Source organism: Rutilus rutilus, assembly GCF_951802725.1.
Source record: "Rutilus rutilus genome assembly, chromosome: 6".
NCBI lineage: Eukaryota > Metazoa > Chordata > Actinopteri > Cypriniformes > Leuciscidae > Rutilus > Rutilus rutilus.
Window position 1 is genome coordinate 9,534,417 of NC_140214.1, and position 22,049 is coordinate 9,556,465.

General features: G+C 37.1%; 1 protein-coding gene across 3 annotated transcripts in view; it reads right to left on the reverse strand.

The window, feature by feature from the left end:
• Positions 1-641: 641 nt before the first annotated feature.
• Positions 642-22,049, reverse strand: part of ece2a (endothelin converting enzyme 2a) — a 74,707-nt gene continuing 53,299 nt past the window's right edge. For all 3 annotated transcript variants that reach the window (XM_084411293.1, XM_084411292.1, XM_084411294.1), the window contains exon 4: positions 642-1,454. In XM_084411293.1, the coding sequence (XP_084267419.1) occupies positions 1,167-1,454 (288 nt within the window). In that variant the 3' untranslated portion in view covers positions 642-1,166. The remainder of the gene's footprint in view (positions 1,455-22,049) is intronic.

Consider the following 22,049-nt stretch of genomic DNA (forward strand, 5'->3'; position numbering starts at 1 on the left):
CTGGAAGACAAAATGGATTTTAAAATCCCATAGATTCACCCAAGCCGTGCGTACCTAAGAATAAAAATATCATACTTGGGGATGGCTTCTTATGAAGAAACCACCTAGGAACCACCAAGTAATGCCGTGGCAAACATTCACAACATAAAGTGGGTTTAAATGTGCTTTGGGCTCTCCTGATTCAAGACGAACCTTCTTCTATTTACTATTAAAGATCACAGTGTAACATTTCAATCTATGTTCACATTGGCACACAGGAAGCTGTTCTGAAATTCAGGCACCTTCCCCAAGTCTTAAAAATAGACAGTAATTACATTCCAGAGCTAAATTAAAAATAGATGATTTCTAGTTTATTAATGGCCTCCTCCGATTCACTGCAGCCATTCCTCATCCAAAGCAGTGCGCGCACACACACACACACACGTCTGTCATATTCTGGCACACAGCAGGGTTGTTTGTTTTCTGTCTGTCTATTTGTTGTTTGAAAAGTCTTTGTGACAGATTTGTCTCTGCACAAGTGTGCAGGTGTCAAGCACTCAACCTTGTCATACCAATCAACACAATCACACAGAGAAATAGGCCAGAGAGAGAGAGAATGCAAAATAGAGTTAAACTGCACACGAAAGAGTCCTAAAAAAGCATGGTATATAAAGCTTTTAAAAACAGACATTTTAACAAAAGATATTTGTTTACAAGCTTATTGTCATTCCAAGTCAATGTGTTGAACCAACTCAAAACCGATACAGTGTGGCATAAAGTCAAACATGGCATTTCAAAAGTTCACAGGATCTAAAAGGGAAGTTGCTGCATTTTTTAACGCCACCAGATAAACAGAGTGATATTTTTTTAGGCCTGCAAACTGTTAATGGGATAGTACACCCAAACATTTTTTATTCTGTCATCATTTACTCACACACATGTTGTTTGACTTTCTTTCCTCCCTGGAACACAAAAGTAGATGAAAGTGAATAAACAAAAGAAAGAAAGAAAATGTAATGTTTGTTCCATGGAAGAAAGATGAATTTGGAACGTAAGAAAACGATTAAATGAAAGAATCATTGTTTTTGGGTGAACGAATCCATGATAGGAGCATACTTTTTTTTTTAATGAAGAATATGTACAACTTTGGTCAGCAGTCTTTTGATTGACCAATTCTGTGCAAGTCCCTATAATCCAATGTTATTCAGGAAGTCCTCAGAATCCACTTCCTGAAATTTGACATCAGTGGGTGAAGCCTCAGTTTCCTGGAGCAGTCTCTTCTCCAGTGCCGCATCCTCTGGGCTAAGCTCCTCCCCTTTGGTGAGAACATACAGGAAGTAGTGGAAGCTGCTGCCATAGTGATAGTGCTTGATAGACCAGTCGTACTTTGCTCGAGCGTAGAGTCTCTTACGGAAATGTGGCTGTGCAAACGTAACAGAGACGAAACGGCCTCCGGGTTTCAGAACACGACTGACCTGCGGGGCAAAACAAATCACCTGATTACTATAATTATTATGAGCGTTACCTACATTATTGTCAACATTACATCGATACCATCTTTTTTTTTTTATATATATATACAGACCCTTTCCAAAAAATTTGAATATCATGGAAAAGTTGATTTATTTCCATAATTCCATTCAAAACGTTAAACTTCCATAGATTATAGATTCAGGGCCCACAACTTAAACGATTTCAAGTATTTAGTTGTTTATTTGTACATAATTTGGGCTTCCAGCTCATAAAACCCACGAAAACAGGATTTCAAAAAATTAGATTACATGAAATCACACAGTAATTACACAGTGTGTGATACCATGGTCATTGAACCAGGTTTTGGTTATTTTGGCAGTGTGGGCAGGTGCAAATCCTGCTGGAAAATGAAGTCAGCATCTCCATAAAGCTTGTCTGCTGAAGGAAGCATGAAGTGCTCTGAAAATGTCCTGGTAGACGGCTGCGTTGAGTGGACAGCACAGTGGACCAACACCAGCCGATGACATGGCTCCCCAAACCAACACAGACTGTGGAAACTTCACACTGGACTTCAAGCATCTTGGATTGTGTGCCTCTCCATTCTTCCTCCAGACTCTGGGACCTTGGTTTCCAAATGAGATGCAAAATTTGCTCTCATCAGAAAAGAGGACTTTGGTCCACTGTGCTTTATTAAATCCAGAGTCAACGCAGCCGTCTACCAGGACATTTCCAGAGCACTTCATGCTTCCTTCATTTTCCAGCAGGATTTGCACCTGCCCACACTGCCAAAAGAACCAAAACCTGGTTCAATGACCATGGTATCACTGTGTAATTACTGTGTGATTTCATGTAATATTCTAATTTTTTGAAATCCTGTTTTCGTGGGTTTTATGGAAGCCCAAATTATGTACAAATAAACAACTAAATACTTGAAATCTTTTAAGTTGTGGACCCTGAATCTATAATCTATGGAAGTTTAACGTTTTGAATGGAATTGTGGAAATAAATAAACTTTTCCATGATATTCTAATTTTTTGGAAAGGGTCTGTGTATATATCTCGACATTTTCTGCAAACCCCAAGTCCACATTCTGCCCACACTAGTGGAATTGAATTAGATATTATAGGGTTAGTTCAACCTAAAATGAACATTAAATCATCATTTACTCACCGTGGTGTTGTTCATGCCGTATGGACTTCTTTCTTTTTCGGACCACAAAAGGAGAATAAAATAAAATAAAAAAACATCCCGCTCGCACTCATCCATATAATGGAAGTGAATAGCGATCAGCATCAAACTTTTAAAAAAATGCAGAAGTATCACAGAATGATCCCATGCGACACATGCCGTATATTCCAAGTGTTCTGGGATATACGACAGGGTTTGGTGAAAAAGCAAACCGAAGTTTAATCTGTTATTTAAAGAAAATCCTGACCTTGGCCGTTGGTGCACGGCTACGCAACATGTGCGTTCGTGAAACACTATAAGCACCACACTTCACTCCGACTGATCCAGAGAAAGCAAACAATTTGTGAGCAATCAAGACTAAGAAAAACACGAAATGGATTGCAATTCACATACCTTCTTCTCTGAGGTGAATATATCCATTGTGTTCGTCGCAACAAGAAGTTATCGTATTCACATCTGTCAACTGTAACAGACAACTGGAGTTCCGGTCTACAGATATTCAACTCAGTGAAGAAAAGTGAACTGCAGTTCTTATAGTCTCATGAACACGCACATTCAATTTCGGTTTGTTTTTCACAAACCCTATCGTATAACCCCAGAACATTAGGAATATACAACACATCGCATGGGATCATTCTGTGATGCTTTTGCATCTTTTTTTAAAGTTTGATGCTGGTCGCTATTTACTGCCGATGTATGGACAAGCACGAGCAGGAATTTTTTTAAGATTTGTCCTTTAGTGGTCAAAAAATGAAAGAAGGGCAGGGCTCCTCAAATCCGGTCCGGAAGGACCACTGCCCCGCAGAGTTTAGTTCAAACCTTGATCAAACTCACCTACCTGTGATTTCCTAGTGATCATCTTACACAGGTGTGTTTGATCAGGGTTGGAGTTCAACTCTGCAAGACATTGGCCCTCCAGGGCAAGATTTGAGGACCCCTACTTGGCATTAGAACAACAGAGTAAATAATGACTTATTTTTCATTTTAGGATAAACTATCCCTTTAAAATACTATGACAAACTTTTCATTGTAATATATTCTTTGTGTGATTTCGATGTGATATTGTGATTAAAAATTATTTCCTTCAAATTCACTGCCACCAATGCCAAACCTTCGATAGAATCAACTGAAATCACATTTTTAAATTAATTATAATAACCAAATTAATTATATGCTGATCCTCTATGGCAGAGGTCTTCAATCCTGCTCCTGGAGAGCCACCGTCCTGCAGAGTTTAGTTCCAACCTGCTTCAGCACACCTGTCTTTGTATTTTCAAGCGATCTTGAAAAGCTTGATGAGCTGATTCAGGTGTGTTTGATTAGGGTTGGAACTAAACTCTGCAGGACAGTGGCCCTCCAGGAACAGGATTGAAGACCTCTGCTCTATGGGGAACTGAAGTTGCAGATTTCTCGTTAAAAAAAACTCTCACAGATGCAGCCAGGAGAAAAATGCAATGCACAGTAATGTACTTTACAGCTATACGTTTTGAGTGTGTGTGTATATGGGTTTACTAGCTGCAGGTTTACCTTATGGACAAAATTGCCTCCAAAATTGAGGAAAGTACGATAAAAATCACCATTTGAAAAAAAAAATTACTTCTAAAAGTTGTGTAGTTTTGTATGTTATTTGCAAGTATGTAGTTTTTATAGAAAACTTTATTTAAAAACAATATGACACCATTGGTTTTGTACTGTAAGAGTGTGTTTATGTGTTTATGAGTATGTATGTTTACACTATTGATAAAAAGTTTGGGGTCATTAAGATTTTTCTCAGTAAGATCTTTTATGCTCACCAAAGGTGCAATTATTTGATTAAATGTACAGTCAAAACTGTAATAGACCAGTCTTCAGTGTCACATGATCCTTCAGAAATAATTGTAATATGCTAATTTGATGATCAAGAAATATTTATTATAATAATCAATGTTGAAAACAGTTGTGCTGCTTAATCATTTTTTTTGTGGAAACTGTGATACATTTTTTCAGGATACTTGGATGAATAGGAAGGTCAAATGAGCAGCATTTTTTTCTTGTAACCTTACAAATGATTTTACTGTCACTTTTGAACAATTTAATTTCCCCCTTTTTAAATAAAAGTAAATTTTATTATTTATTCATTTTGTATACTGACCTCACACTTTTGAACGGTAGTGTATTTGTGCCCATGAGCATGTTGGAGTATATTGGTTAGTGTGCATCACGTGCCCCTGACACCCATTCTTCATCTGCCTGAAGAAATGAATAATTCACACTTTCTGATGTCAACATGGAATCTGAGCGTGTGAGAGAAGAAAGAGAGAGGATAGAGAGAGAAACTTCCAGACCTCCACTAAAAACTTCTACAGGAATGAAAAGAATGTCAGTCTTTCTCCCAGTTTAAAATAAATGAATGTTTTCTAGTTAATCTCCAAAAAAGTATCATAAAATTATAGTCCATATGAACAAAATGTAGAGCGTGTCGTGATTCACTCAAAATCTTGCCTTCTGCTGCATCTCATTCAATTCAAATACGGCAAATCAAGATGTGTTGCACCAGGTTTGACCTGAAGGGCCATGTTTCCATCCACCTGTTTCTATGTGAATTTTGGGATATTGCATTAAAAACTCTGGATGGAAACGCCAAGGTGCGCATCTATTCTAAAGGTGCACATTAAAAAACTTCGATGGACAACGATGGAAACACATTTACCAAAGTAAATCCCTCAATGCGTGACAAAATACTCACATGACTTTACATTAGCAGAGGATGTGATTGGATACCTGGACAAACCAGTGGACTAATTTCATTGTACAGCATCTCAAATGTTGGTTTGTTCATTCTGAAATGCCTGAGCCAAAGTCTGTCATCAGAATGATTTAGTATAATGACCTCCCAGAAGTGTCCTCACATGATTGCATTCCCAAACACCAGACATCCACCTCCAAATGCAAGATAACTTCACAGCGTTTATTGCATTTCGTCTGCGCGCTCTGAGGTGCAAATAATTTATGATGTAAAAAAAAAAAAAAAAACACACAGTGGCTCCCCGATTGCAACAACTATTTTTATTATAGATATTTTGTGCCAGTTTCCCAGGATTTTGTTCTCTCGAACGCATGGGATGAAACCGGTGCTTTATTTGCAAATGTTTTATGTGATATTCTGATTTTTAAATTTGCAAATTTGGAAATACAATGACAAGCAGGGCTTGGCATTAACTTTTTGGCTCACAAGCCATTGGTTTTCCAAAGTTACTAGCCACAATTTTGACATTGATACCATGGGGAAAACCTGCCATATAGATGTTTTTAATATCTCAGCATAAGTTGGCAGCAGGTATATTCGGCTGCTGTCACTTTAAGACTTGACACACGGACCCATTATACCGTTATACATGTGTTTTCTTTCTCAACTGCTTACGTTCACGTAAAACATAGCTGACTGAAATTATTTTGTGTGTATTTGACTGTTTAAGCTCAAAAAGCAGTGGAAAAATAACTCATTTAGGTAACTGAGAGGCGGCTTTTTGAGCACAAAATCTGCGGGAATGAGTAAAATTATTCCACGCAGAAATTCAAGCCCTGTAACATCAACAAATTCATTCGGAGCAAATGAAACGAAGAGATGAGAGAGTGAGAAAGCGCAGCTGGTATCGTGTATCTATTCTGCGGAAAATGAGTATTGGAAGCGTTTCAGATATTTCAGTATCGATATGTATTGAAAAATCGATGTTTTTGACAACACCTAGTTTATTATATCAGATGCCTTTTTAAAAGACTACAGTTGAAAAATGTATGATCACTCTTCCTATTTCTAGTCTATTTCATCTTTGTAAAAGCAAGCAGAGCTGCTTATCCTGTGACAGTAAAAACCGTCAACCACGGTTGCTTCTCTTCGCCAGCATGAAACAGTGAACGTGACACTAAACAGTTTCTCCTGGGTGAAGTTTCAGATCTTACTGCGAATCAGATGATCTCAGCTCGCCGTTAGCAGCTGATGAGACTAATGATCAGGTTTATTGATCTCTCTCTACCTCTGATTAATGACCCTCTGACACCCGCTGGGAAAATCACCAAACCAGTCTCAAGGTGAACGGTAAACCCTGGATCACACACATTACATACATGCGCCTTTGGTGTGTTGTTGTTGTTTGTTTTGCTTTGACACAAAAAGACATAAGAACGAACGTGTGAAAGACGTGTTCTATCAGACATGACATTTGAATGAGGAAGTAGTGGTTAACAGAAAGAGAGGGTTTTCTTCAATAAAGCTGACCTCATCTGCAGAATTACTGTTGTCATTATAATAATTATCTTGCTCCACTTACTGTATGATGTCAGCAGCATCACACTTCTGCTGTTATGGATCCTGCAACAATTACATCTAACCTGAAGTTCAAAACACTCTGGTTAATGGCGAACAGCACATTAAGGTTCTTGTCCAAAGCCATCATTACAGAGAATCAAAAGCAGCACATTTAAACCGTGACTATTAACGTCTTGTCTACAGTTATCATTATTTTACACACTGCTATTAACTAAGATCTGTTGTTTACTTCATGCAATTTTTATAGCCATCTGAAACAAGGGCCAGTCTATGGCCTTGATTTAAAATAAATATTGGGATTGATATTAGTTTTTAAATTGAAGTTGTTTGATGACAACTTCAGTCTAATTATAGCCATATAACTTATGTACAAAAGCACAACAGAGACTGAATTTGATAATGTAGCCTAGCCTTATCCATTTTCTTGCGAGTGCCGTCAAGATTACGCACTTGCCGCGAGACTCCGCCCACACGCTGTTCTGATTGGCTGTGGGTTTTGATTGATTTTGACGCATCTCGCAGTCGCGTCTAGTGTGGACAGACAAATTATTTGTCGCTGGAATCTTACTGCATCTGGTTAGGACACGGTATTAGTTGAATAAAAGGTTAAAACATTTTTGTTCATTGTGATTTTGGGTTATACTAATCATAATCTTGGTACCCATTTAGTATGCTGCCCTTCTCCTTGTGCACTTTTTCTGGTGTTTTGTTTTGTCTTTAATTGGATGAAGAACTGCTGACTGCTGAGGAAACTTGCAAAAAAAATAAAAATAAATCGGCTGCAAATTGGGAAAGGCTGACAGGGGATTTGTGTGTGAGAGATAAAGAGTTTGTTGGGCAAGGTTTGTTATTTTGAAACACACAGTGTGGAGGGCAGGCTGCAATTTTATTTAGTTTATTACACTTTTATTTATTTTCATATGTTGTCATATGTCCAATTGAAAAGGGAAGTTTGTGTGGGACATAGCAAGTGGAATGTGCCTTTTTTCGATGGTCCACTTAAGACATTCTACTAATTATAAGTAACTTTGCAACTACATGTCAACTAACTCTCATTAGAGTATTAGTAGACAGTAGACTGTATAGGTTACCCAGACAGCAACATAGTGTCGGCCCAGATCCGGCCCACATCTGGGCTGTGTGGAATCCATGTGTAACAGATGTGGGCCGGATCTGGGCCGACACTATTTTGCTGTCTGGGTAGGGTTGGGTTTTAGGGTTTGGGTTAGTAGAATAAGTTGATATGTACTTGCAAAGTTACTTATAATCAGTAGACTGTCTGTTGAGGGAGCATCAAAATAAAGTGTTAGCATATATTAAGCAGACAGTCTACTAATACTCTAATGAGAGTTAGCTGACATGTACTAGTTGCAAAGGTACTTAGAGTTAGTAGAATGTCTAAAGTGGTCCATCGAAGTGTTACCCTTTTTTAAATAGCCATAGGCTTTAGTTACATCACAATGCATGACTTCTCTCTTGCTAGTGAGTTGGATATGTTGCATTGTATCTGCTAAAAGTGAATTATCTTATGCTTTAAAGTTGTCATTGTGTACTATGAATATTGTTGGCTCTGGTTAAAGCATCTGCTAAATGAATGTAAATAATACGAATAATTACCCGAGTAATTGATTATTTTATTGTCATTACACAACAGATTTAAGTAGCAATCCTTGTAATGAAACTAAAAGCCACAAAACACCCATTTTGATTTCGTTAAGACAGCATGAAATGGAAGTTGTGATAGTCTTTTCATTTATACTGTGACGAATTAAATAGCTTCTCGAACAAGAAAAAAAATGTTATTTTCTCCATGGGGAATTGACTGGATGGTTGTGGTTTACCATTGGTCGATCTCATGTAAGTGACAGGTTGTAAACACTACATCAGAGAAGTTATTTTGATTAAAGATTACGATGGCACATACATTTAAAAAAGTGATGTGCACAGATAAATCATTTATAATAAAAACTGCAATATTCCATAAATAAGTATCCAATATAGCGAAAAGGCAGATAATGTCTATTACTGTATATATAGGTCATATTTTACTTATTTTTTCACCCTAACTTAATGTTTCACACACAGAAAAATAGCAGAAATAAAAAATATATATCAGTGCTACTTAATTTGGTCTAACCAGGCATGTGAGGTTGCGGAAACGTGTGATTTTATGACCTAGAATCTTCCTCCTGCTTGTTAGCAGGCAGAAAGTACTTTAACAAAGCAACTCCCAGCATCCTCCAGGGGAATTAGTAACAGCATGCTCTCATCTTCATATCGTTGTCTGGTGCTCTCTCTCTTCCCCGCCGTGAATGTCTCCTTCAAGGACCCTGAGCTCAAAGCCACCATCTGCCCAGCAGCGAAGGGCATGAATGTGTGTGTATGCAGAAAACCAACACATAGCATTGTGGACAGACTATAATGATGGCTTTCTAGTGTGCTAACAGCTGTCATATCAGCACTCAGCCCTCAGGGAATCAAGATCCTTTACGGCCACTGAGAGCTGCCACATTTTCCAGCAGACGCAATTATCAAACTAACAGTCTGTGAAACCGCACAGGTGATGAGGTCATTTATTCATCCTTCTCCATTAAAGGTGAAGTGTGTTAATAATTCAATGTGTGTATATCTCGTTAAAGGATCTACTGACAAAAATGCTCAAAAAGACGAGTGATGCACACCAATGTTGCATGGTGATAAATAAATGCTTTGATGAACTATGAGGAGGAATAAAATACAGCATAATGCACCAAAGTTCAAAAGTTTGGGGGTCAGTAAGATTTTTTCATTTAATTTTTAACAAATAAATTAATACTTTTATTTAGCAAGGATTAATGAAATTGATTAAAAGTGACAGTAAAGACTTTTATTATGTTAAAAAAAAGATTTCTGTTTCAAATACATGCTGTTTTTTTACTTTGTTCATCATAGAATCCTATGGATTCCTATATAGAAAACTAACACATTCCCTAAAATATTTGAACTGTGATAATAATAATAAAAACATTTCTTGAGCACCAAATCCGCATATTAGAATGATTTCTGAGTAATGAAGCTGAAAATTCAGCTTTGCATAACAGGAATTTTTTTTTTTTTTATTGTTCTAATATTTCACAATGATACTGTTTTACTGTATCCTTGATCAAATAAATGAAGCCTAGAGCAAAAACTTTTTGAATGTTAGTGTATTCATTCATAATGTTTTTAAAGAAGAAAAATCTAGAAAGAACATGGTTTCAAATAATCCAATAATAGTCAACAAATACACGAGTCAGAATGAAATTGACTAAAATTAAGGAATATGACATGAAAAACTGAATACATTTTAAAGGGTGTTTTTTTATCAAAAGACAAAAACTATGATTAAATCAGAAAACTAAAAAAATAGTCATTTGTAGATCATCAAAACATTGCTCTGTTTGTTCAAACATCCCAACTAACACTGCACACCGACACTGCAATACTGGCGTAACCAATTATGTGAGTTTGGGGCGGGACTACGAGTTTGTCCAACCATATGAGTCCTCAGGAAACATTTTGAAACAATAATTTTGCTATTTAGTTTAGTTTGTTAGTGGCACATAAAAACACACACTTCAGCTTTAAGGATGTGATACAGTCTGTTAAAAATAACTGTCATTTAATCAGCCCTCTCTTGCATTTCAGCGAATATGATGTGAACTCATTCACCTTTATAAACTCAGTTCTCTAAACTGCTCATCTTAACCAAACTCACAGCTGTAGCAGAAGTCCATGAGTCACTCATTATGGCTAACGCCTCGAGTTAAAACCAGATCACAACGTGTCTTTATGCAAAGAAGGTGCTGCTGTCTTTGGCTCACACCGCTCCGCACGGCCATTGTTAATTAAGAGACTCAAAAACATTTCTCACCTTATTAACACTTTAACTGAATCACACATTAAGCCATCTGGATTGGAGATTACAAGGCAACCAACAGCAACTTTGTTTTATGATCAAAATGGCATGATACTGCTATACTATTACTACAGTATGTAGTGTGTACTATGCAAGTGATGGGTAATCTGGATTACGTAATCAGATTCCAAAAATTAATTACGTTTTAAAATATTCATAATCAGACTAGTTACTTTTCTGATTACATATTCACACAATGGCAGTAAATCACTCATAATTTATTGATTCTCCCTAATTATTCTTTTTCATGTTTTAAATTTTCCTTTCTATAAAAGCATATCGCTTATATACATTCAGAAAGCCCAGCCACTAATCGGATGCTATTAACATTACATGGAAAATTAGCCACAAAGCATTTGACCACTGGATTTACAGAAATCATTTCACTTTTCTCAACATTGCTATCGAATCAACTCACATTCATTATTATTAGAATTATCACATGTACTGCAAAGTCTTTGGAAGGCCTTTGTCAAACACATTTTTATAATATTTTTTTTATTGTTTTAAAAATGTAAAATTTTTATGATTTATTTAATGATTAGCTTTTCATTAAACTCACAAACCCACTGCATTTCCTTCATGAAATCCATTTTTGGAAACCCTGAAGAATATAAATGCTTAATGCACTTCATGTTATTGATACAAAGAATGGAATATGTTCTTTCTCTCTGTATTTTTATATCAATATGGTACAAGCTTATCCTATTCAATTCAATATGATTAAGGGATTGCTCTAACTATTCTACTACTTTTATTTCCAGAGTGAGGAATAAAACTGAAGATATATCCACTCTGATTTGTAACATCTTTTGTTTGACTTGTTTTAGAGGACCAAATATTAAGACCTAAACACAAAATTGAATTAATAATGCAAAATAACAGCATTTATTAACAGACAACTATTGCAGATGGCAAATGCTGAATGCATATGCAACATAGTGAAGACAAGCGACAATAAAGTAGCTGCTATTCAAAAGATTTAGCACTGCATACTGAATCACAAGGCAGAATACAGTATACTTCAATATGTGCAGTCTATTGTTGTGAACCGTTCAGGTTTAGTCTTGATGGGTCAGTGCAGGTTGTGGGACTCAGCATCAGAACAGTTTGCTAGACTCGCTCCTGCTCTGATAAACCTGCACTCAGCATGTCTGATTTGTCCGCAGGCCGGGAGACTGTGGCCTGGATTTTGAAATGAGGGGTTTTGGACGCTTTTTGCGCTGCGATGCATGATTGCAGAATTTACACCACTCGAGGCCATGGGATAAACATGACATTCCTGAAACTGTTGTTTGCTGCTGCCTTGATTTGATGGACGTACCAGTTAGCAGTGTGAATTACCATATAAAGAGCACATTTCCTTTCTTCAATCGATCAAATCCACCCATCTATCTGTCTAACTGGGTGTCTGTCTGTCTATATCTATCTATCTATCTATCTATCTATCTGTCTGTCTGTCTATCTATATCTATCGTTGTGTCTATCTATCTATCTATCGTTGTGTCTATCTATCTATCTATCGTTGTGTCTATCTATCTATCTATCTATCGTTGTGTCTATCTATCTATCTTTCTGTCTATCTATCTATCTGTCGTCTGTCTGTCTGTCTGTCTGTCTGTCTGTCTGTCTGTCTGTCTGTCTGTCTGTCTATCTATCTATCTATCTATCTATCTATCTTTCTATCTATCTGTCGTCTGTCTGTCTGTCTGTCTGTCTATTGTTCTGTCTGTCTGTCTATCTATCGTTGTGTCTATCTATCTATCTATCTATCTATCTATCTATCTATCTATCTATCTATCTATCTGTCGTCTGTCTGTCTATTGTTCTGTCTATCTGTCTGTCTGTCTGTCTGTCTGTCTGTCTGTCTGTCTGACTATCTATCGTTGTATCTATCTATCTATCTATCTATCTATCTATCTATCTATCTATCTATCTATCTATCTATCTATCTATCTATCTATCTGTCTGTCTGTCTATCTATCTATCTATCTATCTGTCTGTCTATCTGTCTGTCTATCGTTCTGTCTGTCTATCTGTCTCTGTCTCTCTGTCTGTCTGTCTATCTATCTATTGTTCTGTCTATCTATCTGTCTGTCTGTCTGTCTGTCTGTCTATCTATTGTTCTGTCTGTCTGTCTGTCTGTCTGTCTATCTGGTTTCTGTCTGTCTATCTTCTCTGTCTTACTTGTATCTATCATTTTTTACAGGCAAGACATATAACACTTGTAGATGGCATGCACTCTACACCAGTTCCTGATCTCGACAGCGACGTCAGTCCCAGCTGAAATAAGAGTCTGTTGTTTACCCTGAGTTTACGAACACTGATTAGCTCTGCTGCAGTGGAGCCGCTTTCTGCGTGTCTCTTGTGAAGTAAACCATCATTTAGACTGAACTCAAATGATCAGCTTCCGCAGCATGTGTTCGTGCAGTACAAAGCGGTTAAAAAGCAAATCATGAGAGTCGATCAAACTGTCTTCAGAGAAGCTGCCCTATACCTGCTGGCAGAGAGCCTCAAATAGAGCTCTGACTAGAAGTGTGTTTCTGACGACGGCATGCTTTAGGAACAAAATGACTAATAGCTAACTTGACTAAACTTTTGTGGACATCCTCAAATAGAGAATGGGAATGGAATACTATAGTACTGCTTACTGTATACTGAGTAATATATACTAAATATTGCCTAGTATTTGTAACAATAATGTGTATAACAACAATGTATAATAATAATAATAACCTTTCAAACAGTAGTATACTTTAGGTTTTTACAGTACTGTGCTGCTAAATCTACAGCAACATTGTCGTCACATGACCTCACAGTTATCCTCTCAGAAATAATAATAATATGCCCTATCTCTTGGTAGTCTGAAAAATAAATCAAGTGCAGCCAATATTAGGCTACTGCTGGTTTATTTGTCACACTGGAAATTAAAAGTCAAAATTAAAATGTTAAGTGTATTGTATTGTGGGAGAGTGCTCTGTGTAGGGCTATGCAATTAATCGCAATAAGACAGAAATATGGCATATGCGATAACATATGGCACAGTGCGATTATCATATCACAAATTTAAAATATACAAAGTTTTCTGATAAAAAAATACCAATGTTCCATGGAGATTCTAGAACATTCTGAATGAAATCAAACCACGTAAATTATACATTCATCACCCACAGATGCACACTACTGACTATGAGTGCCATGTTTGCTCATGTGTGCATATGTTTGTGTCCATTCATGCATATGTATATGTGTTTGCGCATCTGTCTACGTGTGTGTATAGTGTTTAGTGTAGAGGCTGGGTGAGGACTAATGCTTTAGCGCCTTTATGTGTGATTCGTAAATATTGATCACTAGATAGGAGTGAGGCATTCTGATTTAAACACTTCCAGCATATTGATTTCTGCAATTAACAAAATGCACACAACTGACCTTTGACCTCTGTGTTAGATCCTGCTAACGAACGAATGAGCGGAGAAGATCATTTATTCTCAATCTGTTTCTCAGCACCTGGCCATTACATAACATAATTGCACAATCTGAACGGCCTCTCTGATTGGCTGCCAGACAGACTGGGTCCAGTGGGCTTTCGATCCAGAACGGAGTCATACAAGTTGCACACAGGTTCGAAAATCATTCATCAGTGTCCTGATCATCAATAACGGCTTGAATCTGCCTGTATTTGTGTTTTTAAGATCAGAGACGTGGCTGGATGTTCTGCTGCCAACTGGTGGGATGCTTCAAGTATTTGTCTTTTATGAGCTCTTCAAATTACTTGGCTGAAAACATTTTCCCAAGGCTCTGGCAATTTCCTACATGGGGTTGCCATGGAAACAAAAGTTTCTACACTGCAAAAAAAAAAAAAAAAAAAGTCAATCATTTGGGTCATGATGTAACACAAAAGAGGAGCACTTACTGTGTGGAATTCTGCACGTCTTTAACATATGCTTGTATGTCATTTTTGCATCACTGGAAATGCATCTGTGCATAAAATGCAACCTATTTATTTAGTGTTGCATACATAAAGGCATGATAAAAATCACAGAGCTGCAAATGTCAAATTAACAAAGTGCATTCTCTAGTGCATCCTCTGCCTATTACAAGGATGTGTGATTTAATACTTCTTACGATGACATCGATTTAACAGTTAAAACAGTAAGCAGCCTAGCCAGATGGCATTTTCATACATGCTGCAAACAGTATGCAGCCTTATAAGACACTTTTATTTTGTCCAAAAGGCAGCATTGTGAATAACTATGCAAATAAGGAAAGTCCAGAAGGTACTGTGTGAAAACAGATGGTGAACGAAGTCAAGATAAATATCTATTATAAATATATGTCATTCAACGAGTAAATTTATGCTACTGCTCAAATGTTTGGGGTCGGTAAGAATTGGTTTAAGATTCAGCAAGGATGCATTAAACTGATAAAGTGACAGTAAAGACATTTACAATATTACAAAACATTTATATTTCAAAATAATGCAGTTATTTTTAACAATCTATTCATCAAGGAATCTAGAAAAAAAAATATCATGGTTTCCACAAAAATATTTTTCAAAGTTTTCTACAATAATGATGTTAATAAGAAATGTTTCTTGAGCACCAAATCAGCATATTAGAATGCTTTTTTGAGCTGGTTTTGACTGGATTGATGGCTGCTGAAAATTCATCTTTGTCATCAAAATTAAGTATGTTTTTTTACATACATATATATATATACATACATACATACATACATATATACATATATACATATATTCCTGTAAATAATAATCAGTGAATAATTCCTTTTGGTTAGGATGCTGTTTTATAAAGTAGCAGACAGCAAGGCAGTGCAATAGGTTTTGGAAAAGAGAAATTGTTTCTACATTACAGTAATATGCATGTATTTCTTTATCAAACAAGCTTTTATTTGGTATAATTCACTTTACACAATTCCTTTTTTCCCTCAACTCCCTCTTGCTTAAAGGATCTTAAAAATACACAAACACATTGTGGGTGTCAGACAGATTGTTTGTTCTAATTAATGAGCTGGTCTATAAACCTGCAGAGTGTGGCACCCTCTAAAACCCCCCCCGCCCACATACACACCCCCTCTTTATACACACAAACAAGCAAAAAGACAAACAAACAGCCGCCACCTACATATCTGCTCCGCCCACTTCAGCACAGCACGCTTCTCCATACACCAACCCATATGGCACGGTAACAGATTAAAACAGACTACATGCCCAAAAGTATGTGGACATCCAAACAGCATTTGATAATTCCAAACAATTATACCTGAACCTCTGAAAAGTGTGGTTGCTGTTGAGAGAAAGTGAAACAGAAAGAGAGAGAGAGAGAGAGAGAGAAAGGATGCTCCTCCTGTACTACTACACCCCAGAAGGAATTAATACATTTACAGCTGCTAAAGGCACTAGGTAAATAGGGCAAAAGTGAGTGCGTGCGTGAGAGTGTGTGTGTTTGAGTGGATAACACTAAGTATTTGGGGCAGTATGCCTGGCAGCCCTGAGGACGCCCATGGGACGGCAATCACTATGGATACCACCGTAGCAGTGGCAACAACAAGCTTTCGCTTGGAGCAACAGGCCGCTGGCCATCAGACTCTGCCGAGTCACACGCAAACAACATGCAGTTCAGAATTTAACCAGTTAATATAGGGTTAGACTGTCAATACAGCTGGTTACAGACACATTAAAGTGACAGTTCACCCAAAAATTAAAATGATGTCATCATTTACTCACCACTATATGACATTGAAGAACACTAGGGGTCCAAACAACTTTGGATGCCATTGACTTTCATTGTATGCACAAAGAAAACAGACTTTTTTCAAAATATCCTCTTTTGTGGAAAACAAAGTCATACAGGTTTGCATAGGCGGAGGGTGCACCAACTCCAGGGTAATGCTAAAAGTAGCCTATAACTACACACATCATAAACCCGTCTTTTTAAGCAAGTACCAGATATAGGTGGCGTGTCAAAAAATATTTGTAAATACGACGTGATCACATTGTAATAAAAACGTAAGTTGTAAGTTTCTAATTATAACGCTTTAATTTCCACAGTTATTCAAATAACTTAGCAAGCGCGTGCAATACACAAAACTGTAACAATAATCTGAACGCCTCGGATTGGCCACTGCATTCATAAGCTCAGCAGAAGCGTGTGATTGGTTTAATGCGCAATGCTGTAAAACGTGTAAAAAGAAATATGACGCAACATGAGCAGATCTCAATTTAATGCTGCAATCAACACTTGTTATTGTGAACGGTTTATGTTCAGAATATGACGATTCCTGGTGATAATGTCTCTTAACATTATCACCTCCTTTAATACAGGGTTATTCCACGCTATACCATGCTATTTATTCATATAAATTAGCATTTATAGAAGTCTTCTTGATTGACTTTTACAGAATTTATTATTTTGTCCTGAATTGAACCCTGATCAGGCCTGCATTCACAATTGGCTGTCCATGACTTGGAAACCAAACTTCGTAACATTACGAGAAAGGTTAATCAGATAGTTTGCAAAAGTGGCTATATGCTAATTAAAATATTCGCTTAATGTTTAATAGAATATTCAAAGGTGTGGTGTCATCATGATTTTTTAAGTAATTATTTTTTATTTAGCAAGGATGGATTAAATTGATCAAAAGAGACAGGAAAGATAGTTATAATGTATAATGTTTTCACAAAAATCTTAAGCAGCACAACCGATTCAACATTGATAACAATAATACATTTTTAAAATTAGCATATTAGAAATATTTCTGAAGGTCATGTGATAATTCAGCTTTGCCATCACATGAATAAATTTGATTTTACTTTTTCTTTTTATCAAATAAATGCAGCCTTGGTGAACATACAAGACTTCTTTCAAAAACATAAAAAAGTAGTGTATATTATAAGGATATAGAGACCGTTGGATCCTGGGAAACAGTCAATCCTCTTTCGAGTGAGAAGGGAAGCTGTAATCGATCCCTGTACACACATACACATATATGTCAAAGACATTATGTACGAAGCTTACGCAAACACACACTAAACAAATAGTTCTAATACTAAAGCAAAGAAACAGCTGTTTGGTGCAGCTCCGACATGGTGGAAACACATTTCATTTAGTAACTATTTACGCAACTTGTTGACAAACAGCTTGACTATTGATTTAATGGCAAAATAAGATACTGCAAACGATCCGATACAGATGTGCCAGAACACAAGGTGGTCTTCCCTGGAAACTGTTTATTTGTAAACCTCAACATAGACGATGCTTGATAACGACCTGTTTGCTATCACCACCGTAGAGAGAGAGAGAGAGAGGGAGGGAGAATGTGAACTCCAAGCTCTATCTGTATGGAAAACCCTTTCTGGGAACCAAGGTTCCACTCCGAAGCAACGAATAAATATAGCCCAAAACATCCAGCCGAACACTCTGAATATGGTCTGACTCTCTCTTTCACACACGACGTGGTTAGCAGAGCTTTTCAAAGCTGTGTCATGATAAAAACTAATTAACCAATGTGACTGTGTGTCTGAAGTTCAGTGACCTGCTGTAATCTGGCCTGGGAACCGCTGGTCTGGGATCAGCATATCTGTGCATGTTACTCAGACGTGAGCACAGAAACTGTGTCAGGCTGATTTCAGATCAGTCGTGATGTATCAATATCCCTGACCCATATTAAACAAAGCTGATTTACTATAACCGGACTCCTGTTAACAGATTAGGGATCTATTCTGAGCCGTGCGACCGTGTGAATTTCCGAACATCAAGCACAATATCCCAATACACACTCTCTGTTTTTTGGCTGCACGTCTCAGGGGGGCTTCTGGGTTTCCCCCTGTGTTGTCCTGTGATGGAACGTGGATGGTATTTTCCATTCCAGCAGGTCCCAGTCATGCAGACCCCCTTGCTATCGCTCACACACATAAAGCTCAGTGACAGAACGTCCTTGGACGCTGACACAGGAGTCAAGTGACCCCGGGATTACCGAGTCTGGCAGACGCACGCTGACGTGTGATAGTCACTCAGGAAAATTAATGGTCCTGGAATACAGCCACAGAAGGGGGCGGGGGAAGAGAAAGATTAGGGAGGGGTATGGAAGGGTGTGGAATAACTCTTGAGCCACAATTTTGACAGCACTGACCTCCATACATGGACTCACAGATGCCTCGTATTATCACACTAACATCTCTCTCTGAACTGCCCACGTTAATGCCGAGCTGTGTTCTAGTCATTTTTATAGAACACTGGCAATCATTCAAAAAGCAGTTGTTTTAAAAGAATGGTACAGACAAACATTCTATCATCTTTAATTTTTTCCAATGATGGCCGTTGAAAAGTAGCTGACAAAAATTATTTTGCAAATAATATCTAAAATTGCACACACAGTCACACACACAGAGCAGCAGAATGAGGACGAGCCATTAAAAGCTTGATGATAATGATGCTGAATGCCATGGTTCTCACGTCGATATATAGGCATATATTGCATACAAATATTTTTTTTAATCACATTTAAAATGAATAAATAAATGCATTTAAAATACATAAATGAAATTTTAAATAAATAAATAACTTAAATGAATACGTTTTAAATAAACAAATACATTTAAAATAAATGAATAAATGCATCTAAAAATAAATTAAAATCTCAAATAAACAATAAACAAATAAATTATTATTATATATATAAAAAATCATACCAGTTAAAGGTGGTCATGGAGGTTTTTGGTACACGATGGACGGTTTGCATCTGTAATTCTCTTAATTAAAGATTTAGGATACATAAATAAAAATCCAAAGAAGAATTCATCTGAGCCAAAGGTTATGTGCTACTATGACATAGACCTGAACATCTGCTGGGTTCAATCTATGATTGCCATCGGATTATCATGATGTCAGCTAAGGTGCAGGATTTACAGACCATGAAAACATCTGGACTGCAATCCAAAGCCTATGGTGAGTTGGTGTTAAATTGACCATAGAAGTGAATTCTGCTTTAAGATCTTGACTCCGATTCTTTTACAATATAGAAATGAGTTTTTAGCATTATCTGCTGAAAATAGAATTAGCACAGTGACTTCTCTCGACCTCTGACCTCAGTTAAGAACATTGCAATGAGGGTGACAAAACAAGTGCTATATGTGTCACAATCAGGCATGTGTCTCAGATACAACATTCTCATACAAGAAACCTCATCCAAGTTGGCGTCCGTACTGTAAATAAGCACATGCATTGTGCAATACAGATCTAAAACACTACAGTTTTTCACAAAATATGATCCTTAGTCATGAATCATGCTAATGTAAAATTGTGTACATTTTACCGAAATTGACCGAAACAGTGATGTGTTCAGCGTCCATTTGGTGCACATAGAAAAAAATAAACATGGATGAACATCAGAAGGTATGGTGATAGAAACAGTACAAATTACTGAAATGTATCATGTCTCATGTAATCACTTAGTGTTTCAAACAGGGAAAGACGTCAATAAAAGTTTCATTTACCTACCTCAGAAAAACTCGTTAGTTAGGCTAGCTGGACAAAATGGTAACACTTTAGTTTAGGGTCCAATTCTTACTATTAACTAGTTGCTTATTAGCACGCATATTGGCTAAGTAACTTATAAAGCACATATTAGTGCCTTATTCTGGATGACCATATTATATATGCCTTAATCCTACCCAATACCTAAACTTAACTACTACCTTACTTAGTATTAATAAGCAGTAATTAGGAGATTACTGAGGCAAAAGTCATAGTTAATAGTGAATATGTTTTCATCAAACTAAATTGTGACTGAAAAAATAACTTTTTCCTGAATATATATGCATACATTATATATATATATATATATGTGTGTGTTTTGGGGGCGGAGCAATGAAGGAGGGGTGTGTTTGTTTGGGTTGATTTCAAACACCAACAGTGCTTTATAATTTAACAACCCTTATATCTTACACATTTTATTTGACAGGTGGCTTAATAGCCAAAAATAACACGCCACCGCCTAGGTTTGATTACAGTCTCTACAGACACACAGGAACAAGGCTTTTGAATATACTACCTAAAACATGTATAAATATCTACCTTACATATCAATATGTACACAAATGAACAGTTCAGTATAAAGTTGTTGACTCTCTGAACTCCTGATGGTGCGTCCTCTTGAGAAGTGAGAAATCAAACGAGCCAAAGCTTGTTTTTGCTTATAATTAAGATTTCATTGCTCACAATCTGGGCCCTGATACCAATCAAAGCAGACTGGGAGATCTGCTCTGTGATGGCAGCTGCCAAACATTAAAGTAAAATCTGTTCGCTGTGTGTACACACACACACACAATACTCAGCTGTTCCAAAACCAGGACGTTCACAGTATGTGTTTCTGTGTATGAAACGGAAAGGAACACAAATAGACATTTGGCTGTGTTTGGACATCTCTAACTGTAAAAATTGAAAGCAAGCAAGTCATTTTTCCTCCTTTTGCTTTTTTCCCCAAGAAAATGTGACTGAAGCGCAGCAGATGCTGTGAGAAAACACAAATCTAATTTAGGAAAGCCACACTGTTCTCGGATTTAAATAACAGGAAATCATTTCATATAACTATCCAACACATAAAGGCCCTGTTTACACCTGGTATTAAGATGTGTTTTGATTGTGGTTTAATCCGTCTGTTTTGTCCACTTTCGACCACTTCTGTCCCGATATCTTTCGAGGGTCTATGGGCGGGTAAATGTATGTTTTTTTTTTCAGATCTTTCGATCTAATGGACAAAATAAGCTTGTGTAATTTGCTAATGAACGCGACCGAAGACGACAGCAAAATCAGGTTTAGTTTCTGCTATGACAGCTGCAAGACCACGCTGAACGCTGTGGGTTTGTGTTAAAATCAGGAACGGTGAGAGAACATTGTGCTTGGTACATTTTTCGTCTTCAAACCAAACTCGGGTCTCCAGCCGACAAAGTTTAAATTCAGTCTGGCTAGTGCGATTCCCATAATGTTCACTCATTAGATCAGCAGGCTGAAAGTAGGTTTTTCTTTTTTCCTTTGTAGCTGTTTGAACACATTCGGCCACATGAGCATTTACACTACGAAATTAACTGATCGAATGTGTTTTTCACTACCTCTGGAAGTGGTCGAAAGTGGACAAGCTCAAAAATGT